Raw genomic sequence first — 14738 nt, forward strand, 5'->3', positions numbered from 1 at the left:
ATTAACGGATACATACTTCAGAACGATATCAGATGGCCAATTCAGATGGTAATTATGAATAACGTCAAAATAGACCAGAAGAACACACCAAATGAATTACTCATTGCTTATCTCGCTTATTAAACATGTCTTGGTAGGCAACCGGCAGATTGAATGTTGTATGATTTCATGTAAATAGCGGACTTCCTTATTTGTCTTCGGCATACTTCGCTAGCTTTGGGCACGTGGTTTTCATTGTACACGTCAGCATTGTGTGTTCCAATCTATATTAATACACTGTTCTTCAGCAGAGGGTAGTTAGAGTAAGTGAATCACGTACTCGGCAGGACATAACGGTCACATAATTTGTTATTGTCATGGGGCCAAAAGGCCATTACATTTAACTTACAGTTTAGAATATTTTAAGAACATTGGAAAACGCTGTGTTGAAATTAAATAACTAGATATAAATCGATATGAACACCGAAAAAGACTTTGTCAGTTTGACTACGTTTATTTTAAGTTTTAAAGACTATGTCACACTCGCTCTGGTACCGACTTCCTCTAAGTTACCGCGTGTATTGGTGATATCAGTAATAACTTTTCCACGATGGCATTTATCGATATGTTTTATTGAAATAGTAACATACACTTTGTTCACTTGATTCTGACAAAAAGCGATTTACAACGGGGATTTCATTAAGCTACTCAAAGCGTGTACCAAAATCCTCTATTATTGTGAAAAAATGAGAACTAGGCATTCGGCTTGTCTAGAAAATGGCGGACATGTCGTCAGCAACCGGCACGCCCGATGTATCGATCGCTGATTGTTCGATCGATATTTAGACAAGAATCTGATTGACAGTTGGCGAGATGTCAATTGGATGATAAATATAAACTTACAGTTATTAGTCGTCCATATTTTGATGAAAACGCTGATTAATATTCAATATTTTGATCATTTCATACCATTTTAATATTTGAAAAACACATACCATGTTATACTAACATAATAATATTTTGTCTTTTTTTGTATTTTGTAGAAAAGGATGGAGATGTTCTATTATGAAACAGACTATATCTAGAATCTACCACCATTTCTATTGTGCAATGGGCCATAGCTTCCAACAATGTTAACTCGGTACCCTGTTTCTGATACCGCACTTTTATTTTAGACTTCGTGGTGGTCACACGAGTTGCGTTGTTTATATCATAAGATAATAATCACTTGAGTTTACGTTTATAAAAGTCACATAGACAATAGTATATCAATCACAAAACAGGTACAATAGATCTACATTATACATAAATATATCAACAAAGTAATGTCTAGTGATAACCTGCACTATAGAATGTGTGCATACTGATTTGATATAATTTATAATTATTAAATATATATCTCGTATATTTAGTGTTGTAGATAAATCATACGAACAAGACACTGGATCTTACTAGTTAGGCTTCATTCTATACATAGATGGTGACGTCACTACGTGTCAGTAAGACCTGTGTGTACACAATGAGTAAGGCTTAAAATAATGTCATCTTTTCGTAAACCGCGAAACAGGAAGTATTGCGTTATCAGCGTGTGATGATACAATACACAGACTCCTTATTCACAATAAGGTGCAGCAATTGCTCGTTTAAGGTACACTTAAATTACTTGTTTTTAACTATCATTGTGGTCAGACAATAATTGCTTGGTTAATTACAGGTATGATATGCGATTTATTTATCAACTTTAATTCTTATGATATTTGCTTATATGATAAGTGTTGATTATCGTTATACCAATTAAAACCTGCGCAAAAAATGAACATATGTTTAAAAACGTGACAGCTAGGCGAAATGTTCTAAATATATCGCTTATATCACGAAAACGTTGTGTCATTCACACCATCCAATAGATACATTTATTCTGAAACAGTTTTTTAATATCTAATCTATTCATGTTTTGTAGTCCCGTTTAATATTCTCCATGACATTAACTTTAAATATAAGGACTTAAGTAAAATTGATATCGTAAAGTACAACGTTAAAAGGTTAAACATTTGATTTAAACTTTCAGGACAATGGACGGTCATGCGGAATATTCTACAGACGTAAGTTGCTGTGTTAACATTACTATTTCTTACGCATGAGCGTGTACGTTGTTACATTTATTTTAATATTGTAAACGATTGATTTAGTTATCTATATGTATGGTAATAATTAAGCAATGTGCATTCTATTTCGAAATCTATGGCGGCTGGTGTTTTGTTGCAAGTGTAATGATTTATTGTGGAAAAAGCGAGATACTAGGATTTGATCTAAGATTCGCCGTTTTATTTCGCCTAACATTTGGGTGGTAGAGGGCGGGAGGATTAATTCGGTCCGGTCCAAATCTGATAGATTTGCTCATCAAAAAATAACTTTTTTAGCTCACCTGAGCACAACGTGTTTCATCTTCATGAAACTTGGTCAGAAGATTTGTCCCAGTGATATATTGGTTGAGTTCCAAACTGGGTCACGTGAGGTCAACAACTCGGTCACACGGTCAAATTAAAAAAGCTTGTTAACACTATAGAAGTCACATTTATTGTCCAATCCAGGGGTTAACGTAAGAAATTGACACTCACTTGCCCGGGGGGGCAAGTTACTTTGAACATCTACTTGCCCTCATTAAAAACTGGTTGCCCTATTTTGAAGTCAATTTTTTATTGTCATTTGATCTTTAAAGAATTGATACACATGCATTATTATGCTAGATCTTATTTCAGCTAAATTCAATGTATCAAAAATAAAATAATAATCGTTTTTATAATATAAAGTTGTAAACAAAACAAAATCTGGACAGTTTTATTTCATTGAATAGTCACCAGGGATTTCAATAGATTTTAAAAACCAGGAGTCAATGACCCCTGGACTGAAATTTTGAGGAGTCAAATTGAAAAATGCTGGGGTCAATTTTGAAGCGAGTTAATTGTGTTTTTGTCTGTATTATTCAATTTTTTAGATAAAAATATGCTCTAAGAGTAACACAATATCTTAAAAAGTTATACTGCTTTATTAAATAACAATACCATGATACATAACACAACATATTTTAATGAATTGGTACATTAAAATCTACTTCCTTATCACACATTTAAGTCTTTTAACACATTTAAGTAATTTAAGATATATACCGGTAGCACCTTTTCACCACATATTTATGGTCATTATATTTTCATCATCCCTAAGATAGCTTTTCAAACAAAACACAATCTAAATGCATTTGTACTTATTATATCTCGGCTGAGTGTGAAAATAATTCCGATCCGTTGAAAAACATGACCGCCAGGGGGCGGGGCAGTTTTCCTTATATGGCCATAGTAAAACCTTGTTAATACTCTAGAAGTCACATGTATAGGCCAATTTTCATCGAACTTGGTCCGAAGATTTGTTCTAATGATAGCTGAGTTCGAAAATGGTTACGGTGCGTTGAAAAACATGGCCGCAAGGGGAGCGGCAGTTTTCCTAATATGACTATATTAAAACCGTGTTAACACTCTAGTTGTATTGAGGATGTTGGTGCACAATGATGATGATGATGTTGTTGTTGATGATGATGATGATGATGGTGATGATGATGATGATGATGATGATGATACTGGTTATGGATTCAGAAACACTAACTACTACCCAAATATCTAATAATAATTATTGCATTTCTCAAATAAATTTTTGCAATTACTTCAGATTGATATCTTTATTTTTGCAGAAATTCAACATAGTGGTAAAACCTATAAAACAACAAGATTTGTTACATATGAATCTTATTTGACCTTTAATTCATTCACTTATCCTATTCTCTATAATATAAAGAAGTGAAACTCCAGCGGCTGGAGAAGTATTGAATTATTATTATAAACAATTAGTAGGTCCTTTATTTAAGGCAAGTGACCGATTGCCCAAACAGTACAAAACAGCACAATACAGCACAATACAAAACAACATAAACACAAATAAGAATAAAGCTGGGGTCACCGCCTTGGAACGGTCAATGCAAAGCATTGGGGGTTTAAACCGGTTTTGGAGCGCTCAACCTCACACTTGGCCCAGCAATATTCATAATACATTTAAGTGTAAATAAAATTTAACCTCATAGCATTGTAACTCAAATTAAACAATAATAAAATGGAATTAAAACGCATTCAATTTAGTAACCATTAATTACTCAATGGTATTGAAGATACCAGAGCAACAGAGTTACAACTTTTTGAGGAACGATGAAATGAAACTATGAACAAGTGTCAACTATATTACTTCTTTATAGAAAAAGATTTAAAAATATAGCATCATAAAGTTTATATTTTAGATCATCATCGCACAAATACAGGAAGAAGCAGCAATAATGGGTGTAAAAGTTCCATATTACATTGCTTGGTTGTTTATGTACTGCTAAAAAATAAATCAAACAAGAAACGCCTGTCACAGAGAAAATAAAAATAAAATTATAAACCCAATGACCTATGCATGTAGATTACAACTGGGAAAGTTGGTCGTATAACGTCACAAAAATCAATGTACCCAGGAACAGAGAAAGAGTTATGACGTAATTGACAAGCGAAGACACAATAACGTAAACAAAATCCAGGGGCAGTACTGTAAAGTAAAAATAAAAAAATTAATGGGGCGGTACTGCAAAATTGAACTACTAATAAAACAAGTTTAGGTGATTAAATATTAAGAATCAAATGTATAAAAATGGTAATTCCATTAAATCGACATTATTGGAATCAAACAGTATATAGGTGTTTTGACAACTGACGACAGAAATGATTTGATGTAAGATGCGAGTTTAAATGTAGTTTTCATGCAGAATTGTGCAAACGACACAAAGACACAATTATGCTCAAATGTGAAAAATGCCCATAATATCATTAATGATTCCAAATTTTAAGAGTAGAAAGATATAGTGAATCAAAAACCATCAAGCACGTGTTTTTATGTACATCAGCATCATATCCTTTTGATAAAAACGAGTTAATTAAATTGTAAAGTTTAATATGAACATTTTCTTTAACATATTTTAATTTGCGGACACGCTTCAAAACATCTCCATAAAATGATGGGTGGGAAATTCCATTATTTAAATGCCATTTTAAAGAAACATTATATTTTGAAATTCATTTATACATGTGCTTGCATTGTTGCAGTACAATAGTGTTGATGGATGCCTTCTTAAATAGCAACCTGATGATGGTGTCACAGGCTTACAGCTGCCCGGAATTTGGCCCCAATTAACTGGGCACTCCCATCAAAGACCTCGTCTTGATGTCAGATGGATACCATTGATAAGATAGATTACAACTTGTAACGTTTTAGGCCTACAGTTGGCAGCCAGTCAGTAGTTTGTGTGTAATTATCAAAGATTTGTGATTTTAAACAGGTTTCATTTGTGTTTCAATTGAAAATATCATTGCAAGGTGAGTCTGAAAATTAATCCAGTTGTTTAAAAACACTATGTCAAACATGTGAACAATTTGGTAGTAAACAACAACTATTTATCACATCTTTTAAGAAGCACACAAAACTGTTAAAAAGAAAAGTTGTATTGGCACTTGTTTAAAAAATGTATTTATGCAACAGATTTTTGTGAATTTAAATTACAAATAGATTAACAGTTGTTTTGATGTGTTAAATTTCCAATGTCTTGTGTGTGTTTACTGCTTTATATTTGCACACATTTGTTACTATGAGAAAGATCAAGTGATGTTTTGTACCGTAAAAGAAGATCAATGTTGAATTTCTAGTACATATTCTCATACTTAACTTCTATATTACCGACTGTGATATATTATATAGATTTAACATATTGTATTTAATTATACAAAAACTATTTCATTAACACTCACCCTATTCCAAACATATAGTTGTTTTCGGTATATAAAGCTGTTCTTGTCAAGAAAGGTTGTAACTAGTCATACCTTATAACATCCAAAGATGCTGAGATGCTTTTCTCGTGATCTAAAAGCTGGACAACAATTTGTGGAAAAATGTACTTCCATTTTCTTGTGCTGATGCTCATTATTAAATTACTGTCCTCATATAACTTTTATCAAAAATATAGCTTTGTCGCAACAGGAAACAAATTCCTATTTTTAAAAACATATACACACACACACACACACACACACACACACACACACACACACACACACACACACACACACACACACACACACACACACACACACACACACACACACACACACACACACACACAAAACTACTTATAACTCTTATAATGTATATATCTGCCGAAACAACAAACCATTTCATAAAAAAAAACTTTAACAACCATTGCTTAACATTAATACCGGTGCAACTCAGGTAAGCGCCAAAGGGCCACCGTGGTCCTCTTGTTTAATATACTGGTTTACACCAAATAATCATTATCATTATACGTCATTGACTTATTATTAAATAGATTTAAAACACACTCGACAATAAAGCAATTGCAATTTCATATTTTATTCTTGTACTATTCTCGGCTAAAATAGTTTCTCTGGTCTAATGTTACCAATGCTTACCAAGAGGGCTATTGACCCTAAAGAGCTCACCTGATTCACCTGAGACCAGAAAGTGCAGGTCAGAATAATGAAATAACTTCATCAAACATAATGTTTGATTTCTATGTACATTTTTTAACTCGCCTGAAATATTATTTGATTAAATGTTCTGACCAAGTTTCATTTGAAATATGACTTCTTGATGTGTTTATAAAGTAGTTTAGTAAATTGGACATGGTGACCTGGTTGTTTGGAACAAAATTTCTTAACAACTTGTGATTTCAAGAGAGTTAACAAGCTTTCACTCTAGTCACATCAGGAAAACGGTCCTGGCGGCTGTGTTTTTCAACAGACCGAAACCGTGTTCCAACTTGGTCCAAAACAAATTTTCTAACCAAGTCTCATTAAGATTGGATAATAAATGCGACTTCTAGAGTGCTTACAAGGTTTAACAATGACCAAATAATTCCCTCCCTCACTATGGCGGCAATGTTTTTCCACCAAACTTAACTATTTTCGAAATTTTTTGTAAATAACATTAGAACAAATGTTTAATGAAAATTACGCTATAAATGTTACAAATAGAGTATTTACAAGATTAGCAATGTTTATCTTAAATTTGACCAAGTGACCTCATTATTAACCTCACGTGACTTAGTTTCAAACACGGCCATTAATGAATTGGGACAATTTGTCCGACCAAATTTCGTGAAGATTGAAAAATTAATGTGGTTTCTAACGTGTTCACACGGTAAATGTTGCCCATGTACGATGCAGGATTAAAACGAAAAAAAAGCGATCACAAAAGCTGACCATGAGCACAAAGTGCTCAGGTAAGCTAAACACAAAACGACATAACACATGTAATTAAATTGCGATACATTTGCATTATGCATTGCAGGAGTCTTTGAAAACCCGTGTGAAACAAATGGAGAAGGTAATTGGTTTACACGGAAAGGCAATCACAGAATTACAAGACATTGTGCGAATGTTATCCAACACAAAGAAACCAAAACCAAAGAAGAAAAAATGCTTTTCGCCAACTAAAGCGGGTACGTTTATCGTAATTACCAACTAGGTCAACGTTTTCTGCGCATTAAGTCGTAAAAAACTAAATGTGATTTAAAAGAAACGCAAAGCGTTTTAACAAAGCAGTTATTATCGAAACTCAATGTGTATCAACGCAGAAACATCACTCGTGAGTTTAAATATTATGTCTTAAATGAATGCACTGCGTGATAAAATTCCCCATGTTACATTGCAGGACCACCCTCGGTAGAGCTGGACCTTTCCAAACTAGTTCATATGCAAGAGGCATTGAGAGTAAACTTCAGCCTATTTCGAGATTTATGTCTTGACGATGGACATATTCTTGACCGTCTATTAGAATGTGATTGTATTTGCTTAGATGAATATCAGGACATTCGTTCGAGACACACAAATAACGAACAATTCCGCGTTCTTTTATTTAAATTAAGAAACCGGGCACCGTACATCATCAACATATTTTTGAATGTCATACACGAAGACCCAGCATATGAGGAATTATATTTCAAATTCAGCGCATCGTTATGTCAAATCACAAACGAAAACAGGCACAGAACGAAATGTGCGGTCTGTGTATTGAAAGCAACCGTTGATATAAAAGATATTGTCGATGCCCTGTGGAGTGCAAAAATAATTTCTGACGAAATATTTGAACGTGTTGTCGATCAAGATAATTCGTATACACTTAAAACTTTATTTTGGGAGAACATTGCAAACAGTATGAGAGATTCAGAAGAAAAGAAAAAACAAGTCATTGAATCTCTTGAAGCAAAATATGCGTATCTATATCCAGGTCTCAAAGACAAACAAGGCAGATTATTGTCATTGGAATGTTGCTATTGTCGATATCAGCGTCCGCAAATCCGCGAAAGGAAAACTGATTTATATGGTTCTGTTAGCGACATGAGCACGACTTCCGAATATGTGGCAAATTACGGAACAGATTCGTACCCATCGTCAATTTGCGTGGATTCGGGAGACGATTGCTTCGATGATGATTATGATGATGTAAGCTACAGAGTTCAATCCAGATCCGCTACCATTCGAATGAAACAAAGAAGAGATAAAATACAACTGGCAAACACACTTTTAAGAACCTTTTCTGTGGCGGACATTGACAAAATGTCCGGCGATGATGAACTAAATAATTGGAATTCAGACGAACAACGAGATAACCATGTTGAAGCAGTGGCAGAGATACGTGAAGGAAATAGTCAAAAAGATTCCTCCAGACAAAATGTTCAGTTTAACATAGCTAAAAATAGAGTACGTACACATTTGTGGAAAAAATCTCATTGGAATTTACTGGTAGACCATAGTCATAGGTCATTTTCAGACGCTGCAACACAAACTGACGTGGTAGGCCATGCATGTTGCATATCTAGTAAAAGAATTTATCAAACTGTATATAAACATGACCAATACAAAGAGGACACTGCTCGAATGAATGAGGAAATAGTTGCTGGAGCTTGGACTGTCTTTTGCGATAACTCAGCCACATCAAATAAAACAGACACCATAGATGTGCATCAACAGTGTCACACAGATACAAGTCACACTGCTAAAAAGTTAATTCATCGTGCACCCGTAAGAAGACCATCCTGCTTGAAATTAAAATGTGACAAGCCAGACTCGGCCTCAAATGTTAAGGCATTAATTTCATTATTTAATAAAGAAGACACTGGCATGCTCGATCTCAGTGGAACACAGACTTAATGTTATCTGAGTCGGGGTGGCCAAAAGAGCTTAAACGGCTCTTATACCATTTATTAAACAATCATGATCATTTGAATAACTTTCCAACTAGCTGAGAAATATATTCTCAGAAACAGTTCAATATGTTTGATTGAACTCGGGTGAATATTTAATCCCCATGACTGTTTGAATCATGTTGAATGCGATTGAACGGATTTCTTGTATCATGTGTATTATTTTAGCGTTAATTGACATTGTATGGAAGTTACCCACAGTTTTACTGAAAATTGATTTTACGTACAGCCTTTTGTTTTAGTATGAATATGTTTAGATCTAATCTGAAAACATTAATGTTAGTTTTCCATGCGATCGAGGAAATGACGGTAGAAACATACCTACACTCCTACAGTATAATTTAATGTTCAAATGGTTACTGATACTGATTTGTAATATGAATAAGAGCTCCCATTTTGATGTCATTACTTTAGTTATTAAGCAATTCATAAGAAACAATTGTTATCAATAGTACTGTGTCATGTCTGTAAGATGTATTATATAAAGTATATGGGCCGCGTCCCGAAAAAAACTGCCTAAATGACATTGATGACGTTTGTGGGAAAACCCGCTTATACTGACTTCATTGTTTTACCCGAGAAGTATGTTAGTGTTTCGTGAACAAAAACATTTATTTGGGGCATTGCTATGATTTTCGGGATAACATGATTGATGAAAAAATAGAGATAAGTATGTGTTTGTTCATGATCATAGTGTTATTAAAGTTTCCGTTTGAAAAAGGTTATTTTATATGACTTTAATAAAATTCAACAAGAACCGTCTGAACTAAAAGTAAAACAAAATGTTGCAGTTTTGCTCAATAGCGTTCAGTAATTTTGCAATCCAAATTGAAATAGATCTACATGATTGTTATGTAATGCGTAATAAAACTGCATTATTTATGTACATTTTAAATCAATGTTTTCTTCCCACATTAACCCTAAAAGCCCAAGCATGCACACGGTGTAGATGCATATCGGTGGCCTTTCTGTCAAAATGCTGCCTCTCTGTTCATTCTTGGCTGCCTCTCTGTCATAAACACGAAAATGGATGATCGACTTTAAAAAAAACAGGTCAGAAAATCTAAAATTGTGCACCCATCGAATGACATCGACGGAAACGACGGCAATTCTAGAGGCGATAGTACAACTCAACTTCCGGTTGATCATGTAACGGATGTGAAAGGACAATCTATCCCTGTCAGGGTCACAACCCGATCACGTGACACTAGTGACGGTGATTCATGGTGCGAGGACGAGTTTAAGTTAGTAGAAAACCGTCGCGTTGAACGATATTGCTTGATAGGACTGAGATCGACTGTGAACACCAGACTCCTGACCACAGAGGTGGAGGACCAGGGCCCGAAGGTGAAGGCTATTCGCGTGTTTCCGATACGTCGGGATCCGGGACGGGCGCTAGTTAAATTGACACTGGTTTCAAACGATAACGCCAGCATCGTTCTGACCGACAATTTGTGGCCCGAGTACGTCAGATGCCTATCATGGAGATCACGCGAGACACGCAGAGAGCATCATGTACCGATGAATGGATCTCGGAATCAGCGGCTTGGAAACGAGCGGCCTAACAAATGGGCGGGAAACAAATGGAGAATAAACAAGCAACGAAGCGCAGAGATCCCACCACGACTCCGGAGAACGGCCCAGCGACAGACAGACAGACAACGTGAGTACGAAGATAACAGTCTGTGTTATGACATTCCGACATACAACCGGTATGTTAATTTATCTAGTGAAATTGACTGAACGAAAACACTGCTTAATATCAGTGATGTGTGTGAAAATAATTATCTTTCTAACAATGGCTGTTTTTGGTCTCAATATACTGACATGGAACACAGGTGGTTAGCGTGTGGCTATGATATTAATTAGTGAAAACATCATTTTGAATGATAAATAATCATTTTATAACGAAAAATTAACTTTTCTGAAAAAAAATATTTCACTATCAAATATATATATAACAAGGTATGCAACACAAAATCAGCCCAAAACGGCGTGCATCGCTTTGAACAGCCATATCTTCATCAATTTTGCAGCGATTTTCACGATCTCGGTCTTATTCAACGCAGAAATGAATTTCCTTTCTGGAAATGTAAATGTCTTGCAATATTTTTACAAATGCTGGGTCAACTTTTAAGAAATAACACGATACACAACACGCATGACCCAGTTGACAGTGATCATGTATTCTTTATGAATGAAATCTCCAGTTGTAAAGACACACCTCCGCATTGGACCAATGAAATCACTCGTATGTTTAAAATGTCAGTTAGTTGAAATGTATGTAAACAAAGGTTTCAAACGGCGCTGGACAGTTAGTCTTGATGCAGAATGTAACGACAAGAACGGTAATAATGTTTTTTCATACGTTTTATTGAATTATGGTATCGAACTACATGAACTTTATAGGGAAGTTGCCCTTTACTCCGTGAAGATTTCAGTCTTAAAGACAGCATGATCACTGTCAACTGGGTCATGCGTGTTGTGTATCGTGTTATTTCTTAAAAGTTGACCCAGCATTTGTAAAAATATTGCAAGACATAAACATTTCCAGAAAGGAAATTCATTTCTGCGTTGAATAAGACCGAAATCGTGAAAATCGCTGCAAAATTGATGAAGATATTGCTGTTCAAAGCGATGCACCCCGTTTTGGGCTGATTTTGAGTTGCATACCTTGTTATATATATATTTGATAGTGAAATATTTTTTTTCAGAAAAGTTAATTTTTCGTTATAATATGATTATTTATCATTCAAAATGATGTTTTCACTAATTAATAGCATAGCCACACGCTAACCACCTGTGACATGGAACATTACCGGTATTATGTCTAGCGCGGCGTACCTGCCAGAAATACTGCCCGGAGGCAACATTGATATATGCGGTATATCTGAACATTGGTTACTGCCTAGTTATGTACATTTCATGGATACTACTCTTAGAGACTATAGTCACCACACTGTTTGTAGTCATGTTGATTATTCGTCATCCTCACGCGTGATAGGTAGAGGCAGTGTGTCCATCTTGTGGAAAAAGAAATATGACAATATTATTTCACCGTTAACTATTGATGACGATAGAGTAGCGGGTATACAAATGCAACTCTCCTCAGGGAAATACATATTTGTTATTCAAGTTTACCTACCCTGTGATAACCATCCAAATGAGAAATACTATGACAGTATAAATAACTTGTATGATGTATTAAATACATATAGCGACCAAGTTGACACTATATTTCTGGGTGATTTCAATGCTGACATTCAATCTCAAATTCACACTTATAGGCAGAGATTACTGTACAAATTTGTAAATGATTGTAATCTGTGTGCAATGAATATGCATAACTCCTGCATTGGTTCTTATAATTCATATGTATTTTATGATGATAAATTTACGTCGTTGATTGATTATGTATTTGTACCTTGTGAGATATCTGATTGTGTATGTCACTGTGAAGTTGCTGATGATGCCTGTCTAAATGTTTCCATGCACAGACCTATACTATGTTGTTTTGATTTTATAATTCATACTGATGAACCTGTTGCAAGTAAGAAATATATTAATTGGAAATCTGCTAACAATGATCATGTAAAGAAGTATTGTGAAACTCTGGACGAAGCTTTACAGATTGATACAGTACAAAATCTTACGGCCGACCAGTTATACTACAGGCTATGTGAAGTGATGAATACTTGTGCAAATGACTGTTTCCCAACTAGGCGATTCAGAGGACATTTGAAGCCGTTCTGGACGGATGCCCTCACCGCCCTCCACAGTTAAATGGCAGAGTCACGTGATGCCTGGCAACGAGCTGGAAGACCCAGAGGAACTCAGCATAGCGCGTATCGTCAATACAAGGTAGATAAGGCTAACTTCAGGAGGGTGATGCGACAACGCGCGGATCGCTACATGGCCGAACTTAACAATAAGCTAGAACACGCTTCTGTGCATGATACTACGAGTTTCTGGAAAACGGTTAATTCCAGGAAACATGGATCCGGAGCCAATCTTAGCGGCGGTATTCAATTTAATGGAACGACGTATAGAAGTCGCGAATATATAGTTGACCAGTGGGCCAAGTATTTCACAGACTTATACACTCCATCCAACTTACATGACTTCGATGCTGAATGGGAGCACTATGTCAAACAGGAAGTTGATGAAACGTTTCGTGGATTGTCTCCCAATCAAGACGTTACCGTATCTCCCGCATTGGTGGCCGAGTGTATTAAAACTTTATCGAAGGGGAAAGCATGTGGTCCCGATAATATCACCCACGAACACTTACTATATGGTAAAGACATAATCGCTTACCCCTTATCTCAGTTATGTACTGTTATGTTACGGTCCGGACTAATCCCCGATAGAATGAAGAAGGTGACATTATTACGTTGCATAAAGGTGGACGAAAAAGGCGAGATGAACCGAGCAACTATCGGGCCATAACAATATCCTCGACCTTGCTAAAAGTGAACGAGATGGTCTTGCTTGACCGGTGTAAAGGCAATATAATGACCTCAATAAGGAGGTTACAAGGAGGGTTCCAAGACGGACTTGGATGCATCATGACAAGTTTATCTCTACGGGAATGCCTTAACTACTCTAGGGAGCACTCATCACCTGTGTACATGTGTTTTTTGGATGCACGCCAAGCGTTTGACAGGGTGTGGCATGATGGCTTATTTTACAAGCTGTCCTCTCTCACTTCCGGTGATGACGCCCATACGCCAGCCATCGACGCTAACTCGTTAGTGGCTTTTCGTAATATGTACCAGAATGTTACAAGCCGCGTGCGTTACCAGGGACTGCTATCAGGGCCACTTCCGGTACGCCAGGGAACCCGCCAGGGAGGAATAAGCTCGCCGCTACTCTACCTGGTATAACTCAACGGTCTCATTTCAGAGCTGGAAGAGAGTGGGAATGGAGTGTGCCTATATGACATAAACATGTCCGCACCAACTGTTTCCGATGATATGGTTCTGGTGTCATACTCACGAGCTGGACTTGACAATATGCTCCGAATTTGCACCAGCTACGCCAATAAGTGGCGATTTTTATATAATGCAAACAAATGTTCTGTTTTGATATATAACAATAAGAATTTTATCAATCAAAAGGAATTTTACCTCGGAACAGAAACTATTCCTGTAAATGACAGTTACATTCATCTTGGCATTGAATGTAACTCATGCTTGTCAACAGGCAACAGCATTCAAGAAGCGTGTCTGAAGCTAAGAGGGACGTATATAAGCGTATGCGCTAAAGGCATGGGACCTGGGAGACTAAGCCCTATCACTATGAGTACGATATTCAATTCAGCAGTGTTACCTAAGGCTATCTACGGCAGTGAGCTTTGGAATAACAATTCATCAAGTGATCTATTGAAATTGCAAATTACTCAAAA

General features: G+C 35.9%; 2 protein-coding genes across 3 annotated transcripts in view; one reads left to right on the forward strand and one right to left on the reverse strand.

Annotated features, from left to right (window-relative positions):
• The window catches only part of LOC127868154 (E3 SUMO-protein ligase CBX4-like), a 175071-nt gene that overhangs the window by 118979 nt on the left and 41354 nt on the right, over positions 1 to 14738 (reverse strand). The gene's annotated exons all lie outside the window — the stretch shown is intronic.
• Positions 1201 to 10213, forward strand: LOC127868150 (uncharacterized). Of its 2 annotated transcripts, none has more exons than XM_052409776.1 (4): positions 1201 to 1693; positions 2048 to 2081; positions 7417 to 7567; positions 7780 to 10213. In XM_052409776.1, the coding sequence occupies exons 2-4, from the start codon at positions 2052 to 2054 to the stop codon at positions 9276 to 9278; spliced, it is 1680 nt and encodes a 559-aa protein (XP_052265736.1). In that variant the 5' UTR covers positions 1201 to 1693; positions 2048 to 2051; the 3' UTR covers positions 9279 to 10213. The 2 variants fall into 2 exon arrangements, with proteins under 2 accessions (XP_052265736.1, XP_052265735.1); XM_052409775.1 differs by having other exon boundaries at positions 1201 to 1627.

The sequence above is a fragment of the Dreissena polymorpha genome, chromosome 2 (assembly GCF_020536995.1).
Source record: "Dreissena polymorpha isolate Duluth1 chromosome 2, UMN_Dpol_1.0, whole genome shotgun sequence".
Classification (NCBI taxonomy): Eukaryota; Metazoa; Mollusca; class Bivalvia; order Myida; family Dreissenidae; genus Dreissena; species Dreissena polymorpha.

Bases quoted from the DNA above. Each gene is read 5' to 3' on its own strand.
- LOC127868150 (XM_052409776.1), top strand. From the start codon at position 2,052: ATGGACGGTCATGCGGAATATTCTACAGAC. The intron at 2,082-7,416 runs GTAAGTTGCTGT...TATGCATTGCAG, and splicing joins ATGCGGAATATTCTACAGAC to GAGTCTTTGAAAACCCGTGT. The intron at 7,568-7,779 runs GTACGTTTATCG...GTTACATTGCAG, and splicing joins CTTTTCGCCAACTAAAGCGG to GACCACCCTCGGTAGAGCTG.